This window comes from Heteronotia binoei, chromosome 2 (genome assembly GCF_032191835.1).
Source record: "Heteronotia binoei isolate CCM8104 ecotype False Entrance Well chromosome 2, APGP_CSIRO_Hbin_v1, whole genome shotgun sequence".
Taxonomy (NCBI): Eukaryota; Metazoa; Chordata; class Lepidosauria; order Squamata; family Gekkonidae; genus Heteronotia; species Heteronotia binoei.
This window is the reverse complement of record NC_083224.1, coordinates 24,652,980-24,678,256: the sequence shown is the minus strand read 5'-3', so window position 1 is coordinate 24,678,256 and position 25,277 is coordinate 24,652,980. Positions and strand designations below refer to the sequence as shown.

The 25,277-nt window shown below is 46.6% G+C and overlaps 1 protein-coding gene across 1 annotated transcript in view; it reads left to right on the top strand.

Annotated features, from left to right (window-relative positions):
• The window catches only part of CDH4 (cadherin 4), a 1,291,203-nt gene that overhangs the window by 1,025,841 nt on the left and 240,085 nt on the right, over positions 1-25,277 (top strand). The window contains exon 8 of the mRNA XM_060232964.1: positions 19,977-20,149. Within this exon, the coding sequence (XP_060088947.1) occupies positions 19,977-20,149 (173 nt within the window). The remainder of the gene's footprint in view (positions 1-19,976; positions 20,150-25,277) is intronic.

Here is a 25,277-nt window from a genome sequence, read left to right as displayed (position 1 = left end):
CGCCACTACGACATATCAACGGAGGGGGGCCAGGTACTACGGCGGCACATTGACCAGTTGAGGCGCCGCACCCTTCCGGAGGCCCCCACAGACACGGACGAGGCTATATCCAGCGAGGAGCCTAACGGAGACCGCCTAGAGGACGCGATCCCAACATCCGTGATGCGAGCGCCGGAGGTACCGGAACCGACCGAGCCCGAGGGATCCGCTGAACCGGACGGGCCGCCCCCGTCCACTCCAGGACCTACCGAGGCACCATCCTCGGCGGCCGCGCCGCCGCCACCGGGACCCCCCAGACGGTCCACTCGGGAGCGCCGGCCCCCCGCATACTTACAGGACTTTGTACATTAACCAGGGGGGGAGGGGTGTAGTGTATCAAGAAATGTCATGCGACCCGACGGGGGGGGCAACTGGGCAGTCCCAGGAGCCCCAGCGCCGGGAGCCAGTCCCCGCCTATCTCCAGCTGTGGCGGGAAGTTCAACGGGGCTGGATTGGCCCGACCAACCCAGTAGGCTGTACCCGGGATTGTACATAAGCGGGACCCGGCCCGCGTGTTCGCGCTCTTGCAACGTGCTCCTAATAAACCATGTTGCCCTACTCTCGTCTCCGCTTCGAGTACGTTACACTTCCTTCCTTCCTTCCTTCCTTCCTTCCTTCCTTCCTTCCTTCCTTCCTTCCTTCCTTCCTTCCTTCCTTCCTTCCTTCCTTCCTTCCTTCCTTCCTCTCCTCCCTTCCCTTCCCTTCCCTTCCCTTCCCTTCCCTTTTTAAGCCGCTCCTAAACCTTAATTCCCACAGTCCCCACAACCACTAGCCCTCCTCTTTGATGCACTGGTAGATACGTGCAAACAATGTAAGGTAATCTGTGCCTTTACCCCATTGGATCAAATATTGTTACTTGCTCTTGCTGAAATGATGCTGAGGAAAGATTTGCTTCTCCACCTCACTATGCCATTGCCCAATTCAGAAGTGTCGGGGGGGGGGGGGGGGCAAAGTTGTTATTTAGCAACAAACTAGGCTGGAGAGATTAATTTATGGATCTCCCAGCACATTTTGGCCCAGAAATCTGTTTACAGTAGTGAATGCATTCTATCAGTGAACCTTTTCTGGTAAATATGAAAGCTTTTTTTGCAGTCCTGACAATAGGGATACCGAGCTCCACATGGTGGCTGGAGATTGCCTGGGATTACAACTGATCTCCAAACGACAACGGAGATCAGAGAACAGGGATAAATGTAAAGTTCTGCATTTAGGTAGGAAAAATCCCATGCATGGTTATAGGATGGGGGAGATTTGTCTTAGTAGTAGTATGTGCGAAAAGAATCTCGGGGTCTTAGTAGATCATACGTCGAACATGAGTCAACAGTGTGATGTGGTGGCTAAAAAGGCAAATGCAATTTTGGGCTGTATCAGCAGAATTATAGTGTCCAGATCACATGAAGTGATGGTATCACTTTACTCTGCTCTGGTAAGACGTGTTCAGTTTTGGCACCACATTTAAGAAGGATATAGACAAGCTGGAACGGGTTCAGAGGAGGGCGACGAAGATGGTGAGGGGTCTGGAGACCAAGTCCTATGAAGGAAAGGTTGAAGGAGCTGGGGATGTTTAGCCTGGAGAGGAGGCAGTTGAGAGGTGATATGATGACCATCTTCAAGTACTTGAAGGGTTGTCATATGGAGGGTGGTGTGAAATTGTTTTCTGTGGTCCCGGAAGGTAGGACCAGAACCAGTGGGTTGAAATTAAATCAAAAGAGTTTCCGCTCAACATTAGGAAAAACTTCCTGACCGTTAGAGCGGTTCCTCAGTGGAACAGGTTTCCTCAGGAGGTGGTGGGCTCTCCTTCCTTGGAGATTTTAAACAGAGGCTAGATAGCCATCTGACAGCAATGTGGATCCTGTGAATTTAAGGGAGATATTTGTGAGTTTCCTGCATTGTGAAGGGTGTTGGACTAGATGACCCTGGAGGTCCCTTCCAACTCTATGATTCTGATCAGTCCGCCTGGAGAAAACAACTGCTTTGAAGGGTGGACCGTATGGCATTTGTACCCTGCTGAGACCTCCTCCTCTCCTCAAATCTGGCCCTCTTCAGGCTCCACCTCCCAAATCTCCAGTTATTTCCCGGCCCAGAGCTGGCCACTCTAATGGTGCTCTTGCATATCTTCTTAGAGCCTGGTTTGCAGTTTTTGCCATAAGGACAAGAGATCTGCAGAGCCTCATGCCCCAAATCCTGCCTAAGAAGCAGTGAGGCTCTCAACCCACCCTTCCCCTTTTGTTTCTGGAGCTGATCACTGGTGAACTAGCAGGAACTGCTGAAAAAGCTGGATATAGCTCAGCAACATCCAGCCGCTGACCCCAATCTTCTCATGTAGCATGAACTTCATAAAGGTCATTGTAATCAAACAAAAAGAATGAGATAAACCTACGTGTGAGCCTTGATTAGCCTGATAATCAAACTGAGGCTCGATCCTCATTTCACCATTGCCCTGCCGACTTCCTTCTTCGAGTGCCTTCCGAGATTGAGGTTCTAGCCATCCCAACTACAGTTCTTTCAGTGTTTACTGAACATCACAGAAGGTCCACATGGTGTGGAGAGCATTACTGCCAAGTCGCAGCAGGCTTACAGTGGCCTCGTAGGGTTTTCAAGGCAAGAGACCTTCAGACGTGGTTTGCCATCGCCTGCCTCTGCATTATGACGCTGGATTTCCTTGGTGGTCCTCCCATTCAGGTACTAACCAGGACTGACCCAGCTTTGCTTCTGAGATTTGATCTGATTAGCTTCTGAGATCTGATGAGTCTGGGTTAGCCCGAGCAGGCGTGGCCAGACTTGCTTAATGTAAGAGCCACATAGAATATATGTCAGATGTTTGAGAGGCACAAGACACAAGCATCAGTTGTTTGAGGGAGGGAGGAGGGAGGGAGGGAGGAAGGAAGGAAGGAAGGAAGGAAGGAAGGAAGGAAGGAGGAAGGAAGGAAGGAAGGAAGGAAGGAAGGAAGGAAGGAAGGAAGGAAGGAGAGATGATGATGATGATGATGATGATGATGATGATGATGATGATGATGATGATGATGATGATGATGATACTGGATTTATATCCCCCCCCTATACTCTGAATCTCAGAGTCTCAAAGCGGTCACAATCTCCTTACCTGTTTCCCCACCACCACCACAACAGACACCCTGTGAGGTAGGTGGGGATGAGAGAGCTCTTACAGCATCTGCCCTTTCAAGGACAACTCCTGTGAGATCTGTGGCTGACCCAAGGCCATTCCAGCAGCTGCAAGTGGAGGAGTGGGGAATCAAACCCGATTCTCCCAAAAAAGGTCTGCACACTTTACCACTACACCAACAGGGAGGGAGGGAGGAAGGAGGGAAGGAAGGTTGGAGATGGAAGTGGAAAGAAAGCAACTTTAACTTTAAATGCATTCTTCAAGCCACTGGCTGGCTTGGCTTGGAGAAGTGATTTAAGGAGGCAAATGCCTTCTCCAAGCTAGCCATTTTTTTTTGGGGGGGGGGCGGGTTAAAAGCCACACAATGTGTTTGAAAGAACCACAGGTGGCTCCCAAGCAGCAGTTTGGCCTGTCCTAGTTGGACACACACTGCTCTTTACCTGTGGATACATATCTGAATGCCAGTTACTGTAGGGCGGGGGAGGACAGCTAGAGGCAGCTTTGACCTCTGCAGCTTTCCTTGGGTGCCCTCCCAGGCACTGGATTGATCATGTTGGGGGGAAGACAGTAGGCAATGCATCAAGGCTCTTCCTAGATTGTCAGAGGGGATGCAGGCTGAACTGGCCACCTCAGGACAAGGTTACCTGCAGAGTCCTGTAGCAAGTTGTAGACCAACAAAATTTCCCAGGGTACAACCTTTCATGACACAAAGGTCACTTCAGCAGATGCATATCTGCAGGGGTCGTTTTGTAGAAAAATAAGTGGCGGAGCTCATTAGCATATGCTGCCCCCCCCTCCCATCAGCCAAAAGCAACTCGATGCAAGAAAAGAGAGCCCCAAGTGAGTGAGGCCTCCATGGGCTGGCTAGAGATCCGGCCATCCCAAGCAGTCCTCACTCACCTGGGGCTCTCCTGGGCCGCCCCCTCCCCCAGTCAAAAGGCCAGCAAGCCACCCACCGCCCAAAATCACATAAATGGAGAAAGGGCGGTGCGGGATTCTCCAGAGTTTAATGAGGGCTGCTGGGGGTGTGGCGAAGCCCCTGGTGGCTGGCTGGCTGGCTGCCTGCTCTCTTAATCCAGGGATTGTTATGCAGCTGCACCTGCTATTCAATGGACAAGGTAGGTGGTGAGGAAGAGGGGGAACCCTAAGAAAGGTTCAGGAGCTGCGCTCCTGTGAGCTCCTGCTGAATCTGGACCTGCATATCTGACAAGTTGAGCATTGACTCACAAAAACTTCTACCCAGGAAAAAATTTGGTGGTCTCCAGGGGTCATTTTGTAGAAAAAGAGGTGGTGGAGCTCATCCAGGGATTGTTGTGCAGCTGCGCCTACTATTCAATGGAAAAGGAGGTGGAACTCTCAGAATGGTTCTGTGAGTTCCCACTGAATCCAAGGCCTGGTGGTCTCTGAGGTACTATTGGACTCAAATTTTGTTCTACTACTACAAACAAACACTGCTCCCAACCTGACATCGTCACCAGCCGCCTTCCCAGTGCTAGGATCAGCCTACCATGGTTTTGTTTGTTTTATCATATCTGCATGAAGAATGTAAGGCATCATGCTCATTCATTGCGATGCCTTACAGCACGTCCCTATTTATTTCAATGGTTATGGTTATGCGTAATTTTGGCAGTTCTGATTTCTTGCCTGAAACCCTTGGAGACAAGAATATGAATTCTTGTTTGTTTTCTGTCTCCTCCCGCCATACTGAGTCAATCATATATAATGTTCATGTGTGTGTGGAGAGAGAGAGAGAGAGAGAGATGCTCCACATACTTACAGGCACCGTCATCGATATGGGAGGGGGTAAAGTAAGATTATTGGGAAGGTTTAAAAATCCTACTCTTGGATACAGTGGTCATTTTGTAGAAAAAGAGGTGCCAAAGCTCATTAGCACGACTCATTTGCATAACTCATTTGCATATGCCACACGCACCTGACATGACATCACTGGAAGGTGTACTCAATTCTGTCAGCTCAGCATCTACCTTAAAATGTTCCTTGAATTAGAATGGTCATCATAAAACCTTCCTCCCATCATACTTTTAAAATGACTTTCTCCTCTGCAGCCACAGTGGCGTGATGATTTCCATTTGTCTGCTTTATATGTTTTGGTCATTTTCCCATTTTTTTTTGTGTGTGTGGGAAAAGTTTAGGAAGTTTGTCACATCTTAAGAGTTCAGCAAAATTCTCACAGGGGGTTTGAACAATGGAAGTATTTTTTTTTGGGGGGGGGGAGGGTGTTTAAAATGAAAAAGCACAATAAAATTTAGAGGTTCTGGAGTTCTGCTCCTGTGAGGTCCTGCCCAAAATGAGGCCTGCTTGGATATATTCAAGACAGAATTTTAGTTAAAAAAAACCCCGACTTTGTGCTATAAGAGTTTTTTTGACCTCATTTTTCAATATATCATAATAGCTATGACAGCATTGCTACAAATCAGATAGCAAAGGAGCCCTTGGCACATGGACCATTGCATCGCTTATATGGAGAGGTAAACTAGCCCTGCACAGTCATGTTTCTGCATCTGGTATTAAATTATTATTATTTATGAAATTTATAGCCCACCCTTCCCCGAAGGGCTCATGGCAGCGCACAAGTTAAAATACACCAAAAAAAAAAAATATTCACTGAACAATAAAAACAACAGAGCTTCACAATGATCTAAAATTGTCTTTCACTCCATCTGTTGGGTGGATCAGGAACTAGTCGTGGAGGAGGCCATAATGAGAGTCAAAGTGCAAGCTGTTGCCACCCTCAACCATAGTCCTGGTGGGACATCTCTGTTTCACATTTCTGTTTCACAAAACTGAGCAAGGTCCTGCGGGGCGCAGATGTCACCAGGTAGAGAGTTCCACCAGGCCGGAGCCAAGGTCAAAAAGGCCCTGGCTCTTGTTGAGAACAGCTGGATATCTTTTGGGCCAGGGACCACCAGCAGGCTTGATCTTCCACCCTTGAGTTCCACCAGGCCGGAGCCAAGGTCAAAAAGGTCCTGGCTCTTGTTGAGAACAGCTGGATATCTTTTGGGCCAGGGACCACCAGCAGGCTTGATCTTCCACCCTTGAGTTCCACCAGGCCGGAGCCAAGGTCAAAAAGGCCCTGGCTCTTGTTGAGAACAGCTGGATATCTTTTGGGCCAGGGACCACCAGCAGGCTTGATCTTCCACCCTTGAGTTCCACCAGGCCGGAGCCAAGGTCAAAAAGACCCTGGCTCTTGTTGAGAACAGCTGGATATCTTTTGGGCCAGGGACCACCAGCAGGCTTGATCTTCCACCCTTGAGTTCCACCAGGCCGGAGCCAAGGTCAAAAAGGCCCTGGCTCTTGTTGAGAACAGCTGGATATCTTTTGGGCCAGGGACCACCAGCAGGCTTGATCTTCCACCCTTGAGTTCCACCAGGCCGGAGCCAAGGTCAAAAAGGCCCTGGCTCTTGTTGAGAACAGCTGGATATCTTTTGGGCCAGGGACCACCAGCAGGCTTGATCTTCTGAGTGCAATGCTCTTCAGGGATATACCAGGAGAGGAAAGGATCGCTGGTCCCAGATTGTTAAGGGCCTTAAAGGTCAGAACCAAAACCTTGACACAGATCCAGTACTCAGCCAGAAACCAATGCTGCTGATGAAGCCCAGGCTGAATGTGCAATGACATTGAGGTCCCTGTAAATACCAATGCCATTGCGCTCTGGACAAGTTGTAGTTTCTGAGTCAGCTTCAAGGGTAGCCCTACGTAGAGCGTGTTACGGCAGTCCAACTTTGAGTTGACCAATGTTTGGATCAATGTTTGAGTTGACCAATGTTGTTGGCAAGGTCAGGACTAGAGAGCAAGGGGGATAATTGCTTGATCTGGTGCAGGGGGGGGAAATGCTGACCCGGCAACAATCGCTACCAGGGCCTCCATAGGTAAGGACAGGCCTCATTTTGGGCAGGAGCTCACAGGAGCGGTGCTCTAGAACTTCTAAATTTTATTGTGCTCTTTCTTTCTCTCTCCCTCCCCCCCCCCCATACTTGTTTCTGGGCTCCATTGTTCAAACCCCCTGTGAGAATTTTGCTGAATTCTTAAGATTTGACAAACTTTCTGATATTTTCCCCTCACCAAAGAATGGGGGGAAAACGCAAAACATTTCAAGCAGCTTATACAAACAAACAGTCCTTTTCCCCAGGCTTTCTCATCATTGGCAGACAGCCAAGTTCATCTTCCTAGGTCAGGCAGACAATAGAGAGACAGGTAATCAGTAACCCTATAATGACTGGAACTTAGAACATTGCTGAAGACATGCAGAACAGATACAGAATTCGAACACTATAGAATTGGATGAAACAATGCCTATGACCCTTCAGGGTTCGTACCAGAGATCTTTAGGATCTATATTTGCTAAATAGTTTCAGATATTATCAATTCGGCTAGCAGTGCCCCCCCAAGCGTTTTACTCTGTTGTATCAGTTACTCGACTGATACAGTATTGATTTTCTTGTAAACTCTCAAAGGTCTTCTGAAAACCGGTGCAAAGGTCTTTTATGTGAGATGATGCAGTTCTTGGGCAGAGCAGAGAATGCTGGAGATTGTGTCCGCTTGCTGAAACATGTGCTTGTGCTGCATGTGCATTTTGTGCGTATGTGTACTTCGATGCACTCATCCATGTTTCTTTGAGGGTTCTTTGAGGATTTTCTTTACAGCAAACTCTCATAAGAGAGGTGCATCATAACAGAGCCAGTTTGGTGTAGTAGTTAAGTGCGCAAACTCTTATCTGGGAGAACCTGGTTTGATTCCCCACTCTTCCACTTGCAGCTGGTGGAATGGCCTTGAAAGGGCAACTGCTGTGAGAACTCTCTCAGCCCCACCTACCTAAAAGGGTGTCTGTTGTGGGGGAGGAAGGTCAAGGAGATTGTAAACCACATTGGGATCCAGAGTGAAGGGTGGGATATAAATCCAATATCATCTTCATTTGAAGGAATATGTAAGGAGCTGCCATGTTTTTTGTGGGTTTTTTTAAAACTGTGTCCATCTAATCCAGCACAGGGCACAACGTAGGGTTGCCAATCCACAGTTGGGGACAGGGGATCCCTCAGTTTGGAGGCCCTCCCCCCCCCCCCGCTTCAGGGTCATCAGAAAGCAGGGTGGCGGGGGGGGGGAGGGAAATATCTTCTGGGCACTCTACTAAACCGATTCCCATAGGGTATAATGGAGAATTGATCTGCAGGTATCTGGGGCTCTCAGAGAGCCTGTAGAGCAGAGAGCTGTTTTTTGAGGTAGATGCACCATATTTTCAGGATAGTATCCAGGGCCTCTCTCCAAAGTACCCTCCCAAGTTTCAAAAGGACTGGATCAAGGGGTCCAATTCTATGAGCCCCAAAGGAGGGAAGGCATTTAAAAGATGTGCAATCCCCTTAAATGTGACGGCCAGAATTCCCTTTGGAATTCAATTATGCTTGTCACAATCTTGCTCCTGGTTCCACCTCCAAAGTCTCCTGGCTCCACCCCCAAAGTCCACAAATAGTTCTTGAATTGGATTTGGCAACCCTAGCACAACGTCTGGCTTTCTTGCTATCTGAGAGTTAAAAGAGACACTGGGAGATCCACAAACATGTACCAAAAACTAACTGAAAACACATGAAGCTGCTTTATACTGAAACAGATTCAGAGTCCATCAAGATGAGTATTGTCACTCAGACTGGCAGCAGCTCTGCATTGTCTCAGGTGGAGATCTTTCACATCACCTACTGCCTGGTCCTTTCAACGGAAGACACCAGAGATTGAACCTGGGACCTTCTACATACCAAGCAGATCCTCTTCCACTGTGCCACAGCCCCTCCCTTTAACTCCTTTGTATTGAAGCCATGTATGGTATGGAAGTCGGAGACGGGGTTTAACTCTTCCCCTTCCATATGATTTAAACAATCAAAGCCAATTGTGCCACATTGTTAGGGGGTAAAATGTAATGGTAGTCCCCTGTGCAAGTACCAGTCGTTTCCAACTCTGGGGTGACGTTGCATCATGACATTTGCACGGGGTGGTTTGCCACTGCCTTCTCCAGTCATCTACACTTTCCCCCCAGCAAGCTGGGTACTCATTTTACTGACCTCGGAAGGATGGAAGGCTGAGCCGGCTACCTGAACCCAACTTCCGCCGGGATTGAACTCAGGTCATGAGCAGAGAGCTCAGACTGCAGTACTGCAGCTTTACCACTCTGCGCCATGGGTGAAAGACAGGCAAAAAGATGGGTGACCCTCTTTTCCTTCCATGCTGCAGGAGGAAGAGGAATTGGATTTATATCCTACCTTTCACTCAGAATCTCAGAGCAGTTTATAATCTCCTTTTTCTTTCTCTTCCCACAACAAACACCCTGTGAAGTAGGTAGAGCTGGGAGAACTCTTTCAAGAGCTTAAGAGAATGGTGGGAACAGTTCTGTTATGTAAACCACAAGGGGTAGAAAGAAGAAGAAAACCATAGATTTATACCCCGCCCTTCTCTCTGAATAAGAGTCTTGGAGCAGCTTACAATCTCCTTTCTCTTCTTCCCCCACAACAGACACCTTGTGAGGTGGGGTGGGGATGAGAGAGGTCTCCTACAAGCTGCCCTTTTGAGGACAGCTCAATGAGAGCTATGGTTGACCCAAGGTCATTCCAGCAGGTGCAAGTGGAGGAGTGGGGAATCAAACTTGGTTCTCCCAGATAAGAGTCTGCACACTTGACCACTACACCAAACTGGCTCTCCTTCGTATGTGTGTCTCTGAACTGAGGCCTTCCACTCCTGAACTGTAGCTTTTAAAGATATTGCTTGCAAAAGGGAGACAGTTTTGTGTAGAAGATGATGATGATATTGGATTTACATCCCGCCCTTCACTTTGAATCTCAGAGTCTCAGAATAGCTCACAATCTCCTTTATCTTCCTCCCCCACAGCAGACACCCTGTGAGGTAGGTGGGACTGAGAGGGCTCTCACAGCAGCTGGCCTTTCAAGGACAACCTCTGCCAGAGCTATGGCTGACCCAAGGCCATTCCAGCAGGTGCAAGTGGAGGAGTGGGGAATCAAACCATTCTCCCAAATAAGAATACGCACACTTAACCACTATGCCAAACTGGTGGTTGTGCAGACTCTAATCTGAGAGAACCGAGTTTGATTCCCCACTCCTCCACTTGCAACTGCTGGAATGGCCTTAAGTCAGCCATAGCTCTTGTAGGAATTGAACTTGAAAGGGCAGCTTCTGGGAGAGCTCTCTCAGCCCCACCCACCTCACAGGGTATCTGTTGTGGGGGAGAAGATAAAGGAGATTGTAAGCCGCTCTGAGACTCTGATTCAGAGAGAAGCGTAGGATATAAATCTGCGGTCTTCTTCAAATCATTAATAGCTGGCCAACCTTCCCAAAATAATTTCAGTATAATTTCTTGCCTACATGACAGTCTGTCTCATCCAGGGTGACCTTCCAATCTATTTCAGCTGGAGGATTCTGGGACTGGACCAAATTTGTACATCTACATTATGTCAGAATTTGCCAAACTTTTGTCTTTTCTTCCCAGCTTCTGGACTTCTGTTCTTGGGAAGCACTGCGTATTCAGGCGGGGAAATGGCTGTAAGGGAAATTTTCCGCGCAAAACCATTATTAACTCAGGTTAATGAAGATCTAATATGATACGGCCATCTTTACATGTCTGACTATAATGATTTGATCTTTTTTTTTTCCTATTTGGGGGAGATGATTAAATTAACTATCATGTAGGTCAGAAATTATACTGAGAAGGTTAACCAACCTTTAATGATTTGGCAATAATATCCATTTATAAACATAAACCGGGAAGGGGCGGGTTGGTAAAGAGTAATTATCATTGTTTTATGTATAAATCATAGCAGCAGATGAAAGCAATGTTGGGGAAAAGGTTGTATGGTGCTTGAAGGCATAAAGAGCAAAGGGAGGGGGGATTTGGGGAAGGAGGAGGGTCTGTGATGAATGCCCCATTACCTCTCTCTTTTAACATGCATTACGGCTAAATAATGAACATCAATCTTGCTTTAGCCTTGCCTGGTGTAATGGCAATTCTAATGTAACTGTAAAAAATAAAATCTTTGGTGACTGCTATTCAAAGGCATTAGGACTTCAGAAGGAGTCTCCTTTCCGTATCGTGTGATTTTGTGTTTTCTTTTCATTCGGGAAATGAAATTCTGGAAAGTCAATTCCCAGAAGTATTGAATACATTGCAGGTCAGATTCTAGTTCCTTGCTGTTTCCACCTTGAATAAGGAACTCTTCAAGCATTTCGAGCCAGGACGCAATCACCGTTTCCCAGAATCCCCCTGGTCCCAGGGATCAAGTGACCCTGGAGAGCCAATCCCGTGCCACAGAACAATATAAGGCGATATAAAGCACAAAACAATATAAACTTCCTGACCGTTAGACTGGTTCCTCAGTGAAACAGGCTTCACCAGGAGGTGGTGGGCTCTCCTTCCTTGGAGGTTTTTAAACAGAGACTAGATGGCCATCTGACAGTGATGAAAATTCTGTGAATTTAGGGGGAGGCATTTGTGAGTTTCTTGCATTGTGCAGGGGATTGGACTAGATGACCCTGGAGGTCCCTTCCAACTCTATGATTCTATACTAGATCTGCTTCCTAGCCTCAGTTTGGGTGACTTCTCTCTATTGAAGGCCCTTGTGTGCTACCAGATAGTCAAATTGACATTACCGATCTTCTCATCATGGTAAATGTGTGATAAGCTTCCAAGAAATCATAATGTTCCCAAAAATTAGTTTGAACCCCAGTGGTCTAGGAGCTTCCTAAAAACTTGACCTGGACATATATCTTTTTTAAAAAACCTATTTTTGTTTTTCCGGAGCTCAACTTCTGTAACATCTTGTTTCTGAAATATCTCGTGTCCAGGACCGAAGAAGTAAGTCTATTTGAATGTCCTATATTTTACTTAATTTTAAAAAATATGTTGCTACATCCCCCAGAATATTGTACTGTGGCCACCTACTGGACATGTTTCCGCCACTGGTTCCTTCAGAAGCTTGAGGGGAAGGAGGATCACAGACAGTGGTCTATGTAGTCTAGCATGCTGTCTCACACAGTGGCCAACTTAGTTCCTCTGGAGGGCCAACAAAAGGTACAGAGGCCAAGGGATTCCCCTGATATTGCCTCCTGGCTCTGTGATTCAGAGGTCTAGTGCCGCTGAATGTGGAACATATGGACATATGAAGCTGCCTTGTACTGAATCAGATCCTCAGTCCATCAAAGTCAGTATTGTCTACTCAGACTGGCAGCGGCTCTCCAGGCTCTCAAGCTGAGGTTTTTCACACCTATTTGCCGGGACCCTTTTTTGGAGATGCCAGGGATTGAACCTGGGACCTTCTACTTACCAAGCAGTCACCTCTCAGTCACCATGGCCAGTGGTTGACCTGTTCAGCGCAAATCTATCTAATCTCCTTTTTAAAACTGGTTCTTCCTGTGGCAGTCACAGCATCCTCTTGCAGAAAATCCCACATTTTAATCACTCTCTTTATAAATAACTATTTCCTTTAGTCCACCCTGAATCTGCTGCCCATCAACATTATTGGATGCCCTCAAATTCTAGTATTTTGGAGAGGGAGGAAAAAGTTCTCTTTGTCAACTCTCACCACCTCATGCATATTTTTATTAACCCCTATCACAGGGGTGGCCAAATGTGCTTAATGTAAGAGCCACATAGAATAAATGGCTGGTGTCTAAAAGCCGCACAACATGAACTTCAGATGTTTGAGAGCCGCAAGACAAGGAAGGAAGGAAGGAAGGAAGGAAGGAAGGAAGGAAGGAAGGAAGGAAGGAAGGAAGGAAGGAAGGAAGGAAGGAAGGAAGGAAGGAAGGAAGGAAAATAGATGGAGAGGAGGGGTGGAGGTGAACAGAAAGCAACTTTAACTTTAAATGAATTCTCCAAGCCACCAGCTGACTTGGCTTGGAGAAGTGATTTAAAGAGATAAATGCCTTCCCCAAGCTGGCTGAGAACATAAGAGAAGTCATGTTGGATCAGGCCAATGGCCCATACAGTCCAGCACTCTGTGTCACACACTGGCCAAAAAACTCAAGTGCCATCAGGAGGTCCACCAGTGGGGCCAGGACACCAGAAGCCCTCCCACTGTGTCCCCAAGCACCAAGAACACAGAGCATCACTGCCCCAGACAGAGTTCCAATGATAACCTGAGGCCAATAGCCACTGATGAACCTCTGCTCCATATGCTTATCCATTCCTCTCTTGAAGCTGTCTGTGCTGGCAGCCATCACCACCTCCTGTGGCAGTGAATTACATGTGCTAATCAGCCTTTGGGTGAAGAATTACTTTCTTTTATCAGTTCTGAGGAGGCAGTGGGGGCTTCAAGAGCAGCACAATATGTGTGAAAGAGCCACACGTGGCTCCCAAGCCACAATTTGGCCACCCCTGCTCTATCATGTCTCTTTTCTAAACTGAAACGTTTCAGACTCTTCAGCCTTTCCTCCTAGGAAAGTTGCTGCAGCCCCTTCAGATGATGAGAAAGACCTTTGCCTGTGACCCTGGAGAGCCGCTTCCAGTCTGAGTAGACAATATTGACCTTGATGGACCAATGGTCTGATTTCAGTATATAGCAGCTTTGTGTGAATTGCCAGTTTGGTGTAGTGGTTGAGTGCGCAGACTCTTATCTGGGAGAACCAAGTTTGATTCCCAACTCCTCCACTTGCACGTGCTGGGTCAGCCATAGCTCTGGCAGAGGTTTGCCTTGAAAGGGCAGCTGCTGTGAGAGTCCTCTCAGCCCCACCCACCTCACAGGGTGTCTGTTGTGCGGCTGGTGGGGGGTGGTAGGTAAAGGAGATTGTGACCGCTCCGAGATTCGGAGTATAGGGCGGGATATAAATCCAATACGTCTGTCTTGTGTATATGGGGAGCGGTCTCCCTGTTGTAAGCCTGTTATTCTATTTTGCTAGGGCCCTGAGAGTAACCATATTGTGCAGTGATAAATGCCCTTCTTCAGTTCCAAGAGTTCGCTGGGCAAACATTTTTTCTTCCCCCTTTCTAAGTTGGTTGATCTTGATCAGTGTTCGCTCCTTGACATTTTCCACTAACATGAGAACTGTCAAAGCTGTGATCGATGAACTGAAAAGGTTTCCCGCTTGACTGTAGCCTTTCTAAGCACCTGCTAAAAGCTGCCTTTGACAGGCTCTCGGGACAGAGGCGCTCGGTTAATACTTACAGGAGGCCGGCACAATTGGTGACCCACCGTGTCCATGTGCGTTGGCCCACTAGGACCTCAATAAGCGTTGAGCATTTGTGCTGCCTGCCACACAAAAAGGGGTTATCAAGCACCTGGCAGGCTGTGGCATACGGTGACTGAGCTGCAATCAATACGCCATCTCACAAGTGATGCAGACATTACGTGGGCAGTCAGAGGACTGAAACCCCCACCCACCCTGGGAAAAATAGAGAAATTCAGATATGGGTTGCATTGGTCTTTCCTGGATCCATGGGAACCCTGTTCTCATGGGGCATTAAAGACACAGACAGCCTGTGTGTATGTACAAATGCCTTTTTGCAGGGCTTTTTTTTTTTTTTTAAGGAAAAGCCCAGCAGGAACCACATGAGCCTCAGAGAGAACCATGATCAAGTTCACAAAATCTTCTCACGATCCCCAGGCCAAAAGAAGCTCAGTTGTCTGCCACTAGAGCCAGAGCCTTTTCGGTGACAGCCCCTGCTCTGTGGAACGCACTCCCAGAAAACATCAGGTCCCTGCAGGACTTGCCACAATTTCATAGATCCTGCAAAACAGAATTGTTTAAACTGGCGTTTAATTTCTAAGGGGGAGGCGACCACGATTCCACCACCCCACCATGCATTGATATCTGAACTCACCCCAGCATAAATGAAGAGCGCCAAATAACATCTAGCAACATCGTTATATGTAACACTAAATAAAAACCAATAATGACGCCATCTTGGATTTTAGGGACTGTAATCTGAAATTGTAGGTAACGGAATGTAATGATTTTATTGTGGTTTTATTAATAATACTGTGTTGTTTTTTCTGTTGTTAGCTGCCCTCAGCCCGTAGGAGGACAGTCGGATACAAATATAATAGATAGATAGATAGATAGATAGATAGATAGATAGATAGATAGATAGATAGATAGATAGATAGATAGATAGATAGATAGATAGATAGATAGATAGATAGATAGATGGATGGATGGATAGATGGATGGATGGATGGATGGATGGATGGATGGATGGATGGATGGATGGATGGATGGATGGATGGATGGATGGATGGATGGATTGATGGGTGGATGGATGGATGATAGATAGATAGATAGATAGATAGATAGATAGATAGATAGATAGATTGATTGATTGATTTGCATATTAGGCCGCACCCCTGACCACCTTTGTTTCACACAGGGCTTTTTTGTAGGAAAAGCCCAGCAGGAACTAATTTGCATATTAGGCCACACACCCCTGACACCGAGCCAGCCAGAACTGTTCCTGCTCAAAAAGAAAGCCCTGCCTGTTCGTAAGGAAGAGCCAACATGTGTTCATTCTGCATATGAAACTGGGATGTGGGTAGGGGTGGGGGTTTACATCACACATTCAAACTGTACACCCTTTCTACATTCAGGTGGATAGAAGCAATAGAATAGAGTCCAGTGGCACCTTTAAGACCAACAAAGTTTAATTCTGGCTATAAGCTTTCATGTGCCTCCATCTAAAGAATTGTGCATGCACAAAGTAGTTTATACCCTGAGTTAAATTTTATCAGTCTTAAAGGTGCCACTAGACTTGAACTTTCTTCTAATGCATTGTACATGTAAGATAGGAATGACATAGCGCACATATAAAGAAAAATCAAGTGTACACTTGTATGTGGATTGTACATGTATTGATGGAAATGCACCATATATGCTGTAACTTGTGTGCAGTGCTGCCCCGATCTGATTTGGGCTTTCATCTTTTTCCCCCCCTTCCCTAAGCTCTTCTGGAGGTGCTACATGAGTTCAGCATGAGCATGCAAGCGCGGCCATGATCAAGGCCACCAAAAGCTAAGGGAAAGGGAAAATCCATAGGATGGCTTAACATCACCACTGCCATGTGCAGATGTGTCCAGAAATGTCCACAGCCATTTTGGAAAGATCTGTTGGGCTTTCATTGGATGCACATGCCACAAGCATCCCTGCACATCAGTGTCCGCAAACGGCAGCAACTGTTTTGGAAAAATCTGTAAAGGTGTACTTGACATCCATTGCATTGTTCATGCTCTGTATTAAGCAGTGATGAAGAATGTTTATTACTTACTTCATCTGCACTCTGCCTTTCTTCCCCAGTGTAGCTTACAGTAGTCTCCTTTCTGCCATTTTATCTTCAGAGAGACACTGTGAGAGAGAGATCAAGATGGGTAGCAGTATTAGTCTGTCTGCAGCAGTAGCACCTTAAAGACTTACAGCAGTTGGGGCAGGGAAGCAGCTTTTGTGAGTCACCGCCCAACCTGAAGAGTTGCTTGGTCGAGCCAGAGAAGTGAGCAGTGACTCATGGAAGCTCATACTCTTGTTAGTTGTTAAAACACTATTCTATGGAAGAATGGGGATTCAGACCTTGGTCTCTCTGTTCCTTGCCTGATGCTCTAACCTAGGGGTGTCAAACATGTGGCCCGAGGGCCAGATCAGGCCCCCAAAGGGCTTCTATCAGGCCCATGAGCAACTCACCATCATCTGCTTCCTTCTCTCTCTCTTGCTTCCTTCTGCATCACAGCTTGCTTTGCCAGGCTTGCTCAGTGGCAGAGGAGCTACAGAGCAAAGCCTCTGTTTTCTCCATTGGTTAACCAGCAAGTTATATACAAAAGCTCACAATGCCCAGCCATTTCATGTTTTCCCCTGGGTCTTAGGCTCAAAGCATTGACCATGAGATTTCTGTAAGCAATGTCAATAAATCAAAAGTAGGTTTGCAACTTAAAGGCACACACCTGAACAACACCTGAACAGCATGCTTAAGATTGCTACAGCACAGATATTGCTTCCAGATTTTGATGCAGTAATTCAGAGCAAGAGGTGTCAGTTATCAGAAACTGTTAAGTAAACATAATATTGCAAGAGGGCTAATCTTTTAAGCATATTTTATTTTAAGTTTTTAAAAAATCTTTCTGTTTGTCTGTGTCCTTTATGAAGTTTATTCAGTTTGGTGTAGAGAGCCAGTTTGGTGTAGTGATTAAGTGCGCAGACTCTTATCTGGGAGAACTGGGTTTGATTCCCCACTCCTCCACTTGCACCTGCTGGCCTTGGGTCAGCCATAGCTTTCACAAGAGTCGTCCTTGAAAGGGCAGCTGCTGTAAAAAGCTCTCTCAGCCCCACCTACCTCACAGGGTGTCTGTTGTGGAGGGGAAAGGTGGAGCAGATTGTAACTGCTCTGAGACTCAGAGTATAGGGCAGGATATAAATCCAATATCTTCTTCTTTATGTCTCCACTACCCAGCATTACATTTTATGACACACATGGCCCGACCCGGCAAGGTCTCATGTATATCAGATCTGGCCCTCATAACGAATGAGTTTGACACCCCTGCTTTAACTGTTACACCATGAAATCATTGCTCATCCCAGTAATGTCTTTGCCAACCTTTCATTCCAGCATATGAATTATTCTAGGGCCTGACTTCAACCTAGATTTGGGTGGGTAGTTGTGTAATCTGAGGAAGTGAGCTTTGACTTACAAATACTTATATTCTGGAGGTGGGAATCATTGGTGTTTAAGAGGCTACTGGATTTTGTTCTGAGTTCAACCCAGAGGAGGGGTCTTCTTGTGTGACTTGAGTTCTGAAACAGGTGTAACCTGCAAGGGAAAAGACCACAGTATTGAGAAAGAAGCACACCCCAGTCATGATAAGAACATAACAAGAGCCCTGCTAAATCAGACCAGTGGTCCGCTTAGTCCAGCATCCTCCCTCACACAGTAGCCAGCGAATTCCTCTGGAGGGCCAACAACAGGGGCATAGAGGCCGAGGCCTTCATAAGAACATCAGAAGAGCCCTGCTGGATCAGACCAATAGTCCATCTAGTCCAGCATCCTGTCTCACACAGTGGCCAACCAGTTCCTCTGGAGGGCCAACAACAGTGCATAGAGGCCAAGGCCTTCATAAGAACATCAGAAGAGCCGTGCTGGATCAGACCAGTAGTCCATCTAGTCCAGCATCCTGTCTCACACAGTAGCCAGCCAATTCCTCTGGAGGGCCAACAACAGGGCATAGAGGCCAAGGCCTTCATAAGAACATCAGAAGAGCCCTGCTGGATCAGACCAATAGTCCATCTAGTCCAGCATCCTGTTTCACACAGTAGCCAGCCAATTCCTCTGGAGGGCCAACAACAGGGGCCTCATAAGAACAAAGGAAGATCCCTGCTGGATCAGACCAGTGGTCCATCTAGTCCAGCATCCTGTCTCACACAGTGGCCAACCAGTTCCTCTGGAGGGACAACAACAGGGCATGGAGGCTGAGGCCTTTCCCTAACATGGTCTTCTGACTCTGGGATTCAGAGAGTGCCTCTGAATGTGGAGGTTCCCCTTCAGTCACCCTGGCTCATAGACATGGATAGACTTGCCCTCCATTAAATATATCTAATCCTCTTTTAAAGCTGTTTATTCTGTGGCCATCACTACATCCTCTAGCAGTGAATTCCAGATTTGAATCACTGTCTGGATAAAGTAGTATTCCGTTTTGTCCATCCTGAACCTACTGCCCACAAGTTTCATTGGATGCCTTAGAGTTCTAGGATTTTGAAAGAGGGAGAAAAACTTCTCTTTGTCAGCTCTCTCCATCCAATGCATGATTTTATAAACCTCTATCATGCTCCTCGAGGAGGTTAGGGCCCTGCGAGAGCTCACACAGTTCCACAGGGCCTGTAAAATGGAGCTATTCCACCAGGCATTTGGAAATTAAGATCATTTGGCTGCAGCAGACCCTGAAACAACTAGGCCACCTTGAACTAGGGTTGCCAAATCCAATTCAAGAAATATCTGGGGACTTTGGGGGTGGAGCCAGGAGACTTTGGGGGTGGAGCCAGGAGACATTAGGGGTGGAGCCAAGATCAAGGCCGTGACAAGCATAACTGAACTCCAAAGGGAGTTCTGGCCATCACATTTAAAGGGACGGCACACCTTTTCAATTCCTTCCTTCCTTCCATAGGAACTAATGAAGGATAGGGGCACCTTTTTGGGCTCATAGAATTGGACCCCCTGGTCCAATCTTTTTTGAAACTTGGGGGGTATTTTGGGGAGAGGCACTAGATGCTATACTGAAAGTTTGGTGCCTCTACCCCAAAAATAGCGCCCCCCCCCCCAGAGCCCCAGATACCCGTGGATCAATTCTCCATGATTTTCTATGGGAATAAATCTCCATAGGGAATAACAGAGTTCCCAGCAGACATTTCCCTCCCCTCCCCCCGCTTTCTAACAACCCTGAAGCGGGGGGAGGGCCTCCAAACCGGGGGATCCCCTGCCCCCACCTGGGGATTGGCAACCCTACCTTGAACACGAACCTAAGGTCGATCCTTCCATAAGAACGTCTAGCTGGCATAACAAATGGAAATTTAAAGATCGTTATAGCACCTGAAATGGTTATATGTTTTTATGTTTTCTGTATCTTTTTATATTTTAAATGTGGTTTTATGTTCCATGTATTCACATGGCTGTGTAAGCCACCCTGAGCCTGCTTTGTGGAGAGGGCGGAATGTATATATAAATCGAATAAAATAAATGCCCCTCTGTCGTGTCACAGAATTTACAGGAAATATGCCCCCTCCCCCCACCCCGGTTCTCATGTCTCACTAAAACATGTTGTTTCCTTCTTGGGTGAAGGGACCTACGTGACGACGGTGACAGCGAACGACGCAGACGACAGCACGACAGCCAATGGGATGGTGAGATACCGGATTGTGACTCAAACCCCCCAGAGCCCGTCGCAGAACATGTTTACCATTAACAGCGAGACAGGAGACATTGTCACGGTGGCGGCTGGACTCGACAGAGAGGTGAGACCTCAGAATAAATCCAGGTGAACACGACCTGTGGTTTAACAGCACCTGGGCTTTTGTCTCCTTTTGTAGACTCTTGTGTTGCTCATGGAGGGGCTCTTTACATTGTGCATGCTTGTGGACCCTGCCTATCGCAGAGTGATCGGAGCAGGTAGATTTGCAGCTGTCAAAGTAAATTTATTTCTGTGAAGAATACCTCGCCATTAAAACTTGGTTAGTAATACAGTAAGCCCAGAACTGTTGGCTGTTCATTTGTTGATGCACATCTGAGAACTCCAACCAGACTCATTTGTAGAGTTTCCAGCTCTGAATTGTGGAATTCATGGAAATTCTCGAGAGAGGAGCCTGGGAAAGTCAGAATTTGGAAAGGGACCTCAGCAGGGTATGATGCCATAAAGCCATACTTGCTTAATGGAAGAGCCACATGGCATAAATGTCAGATGTTTGAGAGCCACAATACATGAGTGTCAGATGTTTGAGAGCCTCAAGTCAGGCAGGCAGGCAAATAGATGGGAGCCAGTTTGGTGTAGTGGTTAAGTGTGCAGATTCTCATCTGGGAGAACCGGGTTTGATTCCCCTCTCCTCCACTTGCACCTGCTGGAGTAGCCTTGGGTCAGCCATAGCTCTAGCAGAGGTTGTCCTTGAAAGGGCAGCTTCTGGGAGAGTTCTCTCATCCCCACCCACCTCACAGGGTGTCTGTTGTGGGGAAAGAAGATAAAGGAGATTGTGAGCCGCTCTGAGATTCAGAGTGGAGGGCGGGATATAAATCCAGTATCTTCTTCTTCTAGATGAGGGGGAGGGAGGGAGGATAGAGAGGTGGAAAGAAAGCACCTTTAACTTTAAACATGTTCTCCAAGCTGCTGGCTGGCTTGGCTTGGATAAGTGACTTAAAGAGACAAATGCCTTCTCCAAGCTGGCTGACAGGGCAGTGGGGGCTTTAAGAGCCATGCAATATGTGTGAAAGAGCCACATGTGGTTCCTGGGCCACAGTTTGCCCCCCGCTCCCCAGCCATAAAGTCTACTGTGTAAAGCAGACATTTTCTCCAGGGGGAACCAATCTCTGTTGCCTGGAGATCAGTTGTAATCTCGCGAGATCTCCAGCTGCCATTTTGGAGGTTCACAAACAAAGTGAGAAGCACAGATCAGCAAGGCAAAAGAACAAAAACAGCACTCGATAATGTAATCAAAGAACTCTGAAAAAGTTCAGCACTGTTCTTGTTTTGTTTATACCACAACACAGTTGCTTTCCTTTTTTTGATATTAGTTGCAGGCAGTTGATACAACTATAATATAAATTCGCAGAACTCAATCTCAAAGCAGTAAACATAAAATTGCCATTCACGTGAAACAAGAAGGGAAAATATATACAAGGTTCCTCTCCAGCCTAAATATTCATTTCCAAAAGTCTCAAAAGATTGCCATAACACACTCCATGTGTTACAAACACTCCTCTTCATAAACTGAAAGGCTGAATGCAGTCCCTCCCACCATATCCACAGACAGGCTGCTAGCTTCCTTGTTGCCGCACTTCTCCGGGAGCTTGTTCACAGCTATTTTCTCTCCAAACCTGCTGGCATGTAACTCCCCATTTACATTTGGACTGTCTCAAATCTTTTTCCACACCAGCAGCAGTTTATGAAGAGGAGTGTTTGCAACCCATGGGCTGTGATCACACACACTAAATAATGCACTTTCGATCCACTTTCGATGCACTTTCCAACTGGGTTTCACAGTGTGAACCAGCAAAATCTGGTTGGAAAGTGCACACGTAAAGCGGATTGAAAGTGCATTATTTTTTGTGTGTGATCGCAACCATGGCGTGTGTTATGGACATCTTTTGAGACTTTTGGAAATGAATATTTAGGCTGGAGCAGTATTACCAGGACCTGTTTCCTTTGATCAACATGTACATGCCGTGAAGAAGATAAAATGCCAACTAATGTATGACATGGAAGATACTGTTTCCAGGGTCAGATCTGTTTTCCAAAATACAAAAGAGAGCACTGGAAAAGGGGCAAGGGCAGCCATTAGGGGAAGGATGGCCCACAACCCGCTTTCAAGTGGCTTTTTGATCCATTTTGGGGGCCCAACCCTCAGTCTGGGAAACACTGCTATAGAGGACAAGACTGGATCAAGTGGCCTTAAGTTCCAGGAAGGTGGATTTTGGCTGAACATCAGGTGAAATTTCCTTAAAGCAGGGCTCATTTTGGGCAGGAGCCCATAGGAGCAGAACTCTAGAACCTCTAAATTTTATTGTGCTCTTTCTTTCTCTTCCCACCCCCCCCTCCAAATAATTACTGCTGGGCTCCACTCTTCAACCCCCTGTGAGAATTTTGTGGAACTCTAAGAGTTGACAAACTTCCTAATATTTCCCCCCCCACTCACCCACAAAAAATGGGAAAATAACCAAAATATATCAAGCAGGCAGATGGAAATCTTCGTCATGCCACTGTGGCCACATAGGAGAAAGTCATGTAAAAAGTATGATGGGAGTAAGGTCTTATTATGACAATTGTAATTCAATAAGCATTTTAAGGAAGATGCTAAGCTGATACAATTGAGTACGCCTTTCGGTGATGATGGGTGTGTGGCATATGCAAATGAGCTATGCAAATGAGTTGTGAGCATAACTCATTTGCATTTGTGGCACCTCTTTTTCTATGAAATGACCCCTGCCTCAAAGTAAGAACAGTTTAACTTAACAGTGGGACTGCCCAATGGGATGGTGGGCTTTCCCTTGATAGAGAACGCCAAACAGCCATCTGTCAGGGATGCTTTAGCGTCATACTTCCTTCACTGAGCTACAATTCTGTGGCTCTCAAGGGCCTCTGGAGTTCCCAGACATCAATTAGCTGCCTAAAAGTGAGAAGCCAGAGAGATGAGGGAGAGAGGCGGAAGTTCCCCAGTTACCAGTTTAACTGTGGCCTGCCTTACATTTTGAGACTTGGGGTTCTGAAGTGCCAAAATCTGAAGCGTGAGGAGGTGTGAGGAGGTACCAGTTTGGGCTGTCAAAGCTTCTTCTTTTTCATTTAGTCACCGTAAGCTGTGTCAAAAAGCCTCTCACAACTCCTCAGGCTGCTTTTTTGCTTGGAGGCTGCATTGAGACTTTTAAGATTTCCGGCCTGCCTTGACACGTCCTCAGAGCAGAAATTGTCGAGCGTTGCCTCAAGCAGACGGAAGGTGGCCACTGGCGAATTCAGAGAACTTGAGGGAAACATTGACAGCCGCTCAGCAGACAGCAGTGGGGGGGGGGGGGGACTTAATGGGCCATCAGAAAGATCTGGAAGTGCGGACTGGAGGGGTGCTGGTTGGAGCTGGCACCAAACTGGGTTTTCCCAATGCTGACTGACAACTGAGGCAGGAGAATCAATTCCTCTTGGGCAAGCCAGGGGGAAGGGGAAGGAAGAGGAAGAGGAAAGGGCTATAAATGAGGAAACAGAAACCAAGAAACTGCCTCAGCTGGTGCTGTCTGTGTTTCAAGCCAATTTAACACAAACACCGGTTTGCATCCCTGACTTAGCTGCCATATTATTATTATTATTATTATTATTATTATTATTATTATTATTATTATTATTATTATTATTATTATTATTATTCAGAAAGGCAACCAATGAAAGGCTTGAATGGTTGACTTTGTTGCTGAACAAGATTCAGCAAAAATATAGTCAGACTTTCTTTCCCCTGGGAGTTCGTCCTAAAAAATACTGAAGCACACAATGGGTGGGGGGGGGGGGTCAGAGGCTGGACTGTAATCTCGGTATTTTGAAATGTCATTTACTTGGGGTTCATAGTGGAGACAGATGTGCCCCTTGTTGCAATGGTTGTTGGTTTCTCAGAAATATCTGAGAAAGTGGAATGCTGAACTAGATGGGTAACACTATAATAGTTTGCCCAGGGTGTCAAAAAACCTCAGGCCAGGCCTGGATGGGTCACCATACCAAATAAATTTGGACTTGTGGGTCACTATAACAAAAGGGCTGGAAACCATGTATAGGGTTGTCTGGAAATGTACTCAGGTTCTAAGTCTCTTCCCCACTCCCTCTCCTTACTATAGAACAAAGTAGGAGTCAAGTGGTACCTTTAAGACCAACAAAGCTTTATTCAGAATGTAAGCTTCCGTGTGCATGCACACTTCTTCAGACAAGGGGACAGTGGGCTGAAATACATGTAAAAATTACTTTTTAACATCATTCTATGTTATATCATTATATCATTCTGTGTTAAAAAGTAAATTAGGTGGACAAGAACTAGGAAATGCATGTCCTTTTGTTTTACGTAGACTTTCAGCAACAATTAACAGACAACTTTTATTACCTTTTATTGCTATCCAGACCAGATGATCTTCCAATTTATTACACTATTTTGCCATTTGATCTTTTGTATCAGTTTACACTCTTAACCCACTAACTACATGTATTTCAGCCCACTGTACCCTATTCCCTCATCTGAACATCTCAAAATCTATTAGTAATCCCCGGGTTGAAGGAGGCCAAATTAAAGATCACTAGAGAAAGGGCCTTCTTGATCATAGCCCCGACTGCTAGAGGAAGTGAGGACCTTGCGGAACCTTGTCCACTTCTGCAAGGCCTGTAAGACCACTGTCTTCCAGTTGGCTTTCAACTGACGTGGAGCCTGTATCAAAGGGAAACTGAAGAAATACCATTGCCACTAGGGTTGCCAAGTCCAATTTAAGAAATATCTGGGGACTTTGAGGGTGGAGCTGGGAGACTTTGGGGGTGGAGCCAGGAGACATTAGAGGTGGAGCCAAGATCAAGGCTGTGACAAGCATAATTGAACTCCAAAGGGAGTTCTGGCCATCACATTTAAAGGGATGGCACACCTTTTTAATGCCTTCCTTCCATAGGAAATAATGAAGGATAGGGGCACCTTCTTTTGGGGCTCATAGAATTGGACCCCCTGGTCCAATTGTTTTGAAACTTGGGGGGTATTTTGGGGAGAGGCACTAGATGCTATACTGAAAATTTGGTGCCTCTACCCCAAAAAACAGCCCCCCAGAGCCCCAGATACCCGCAGTTCAATTCTCCATTATTTTCTATGGGAATAAATCTCCATAGGGAATAATAGAGTTCCCAGCAGACATTTCCCTCCCCTCCCCCCGCTT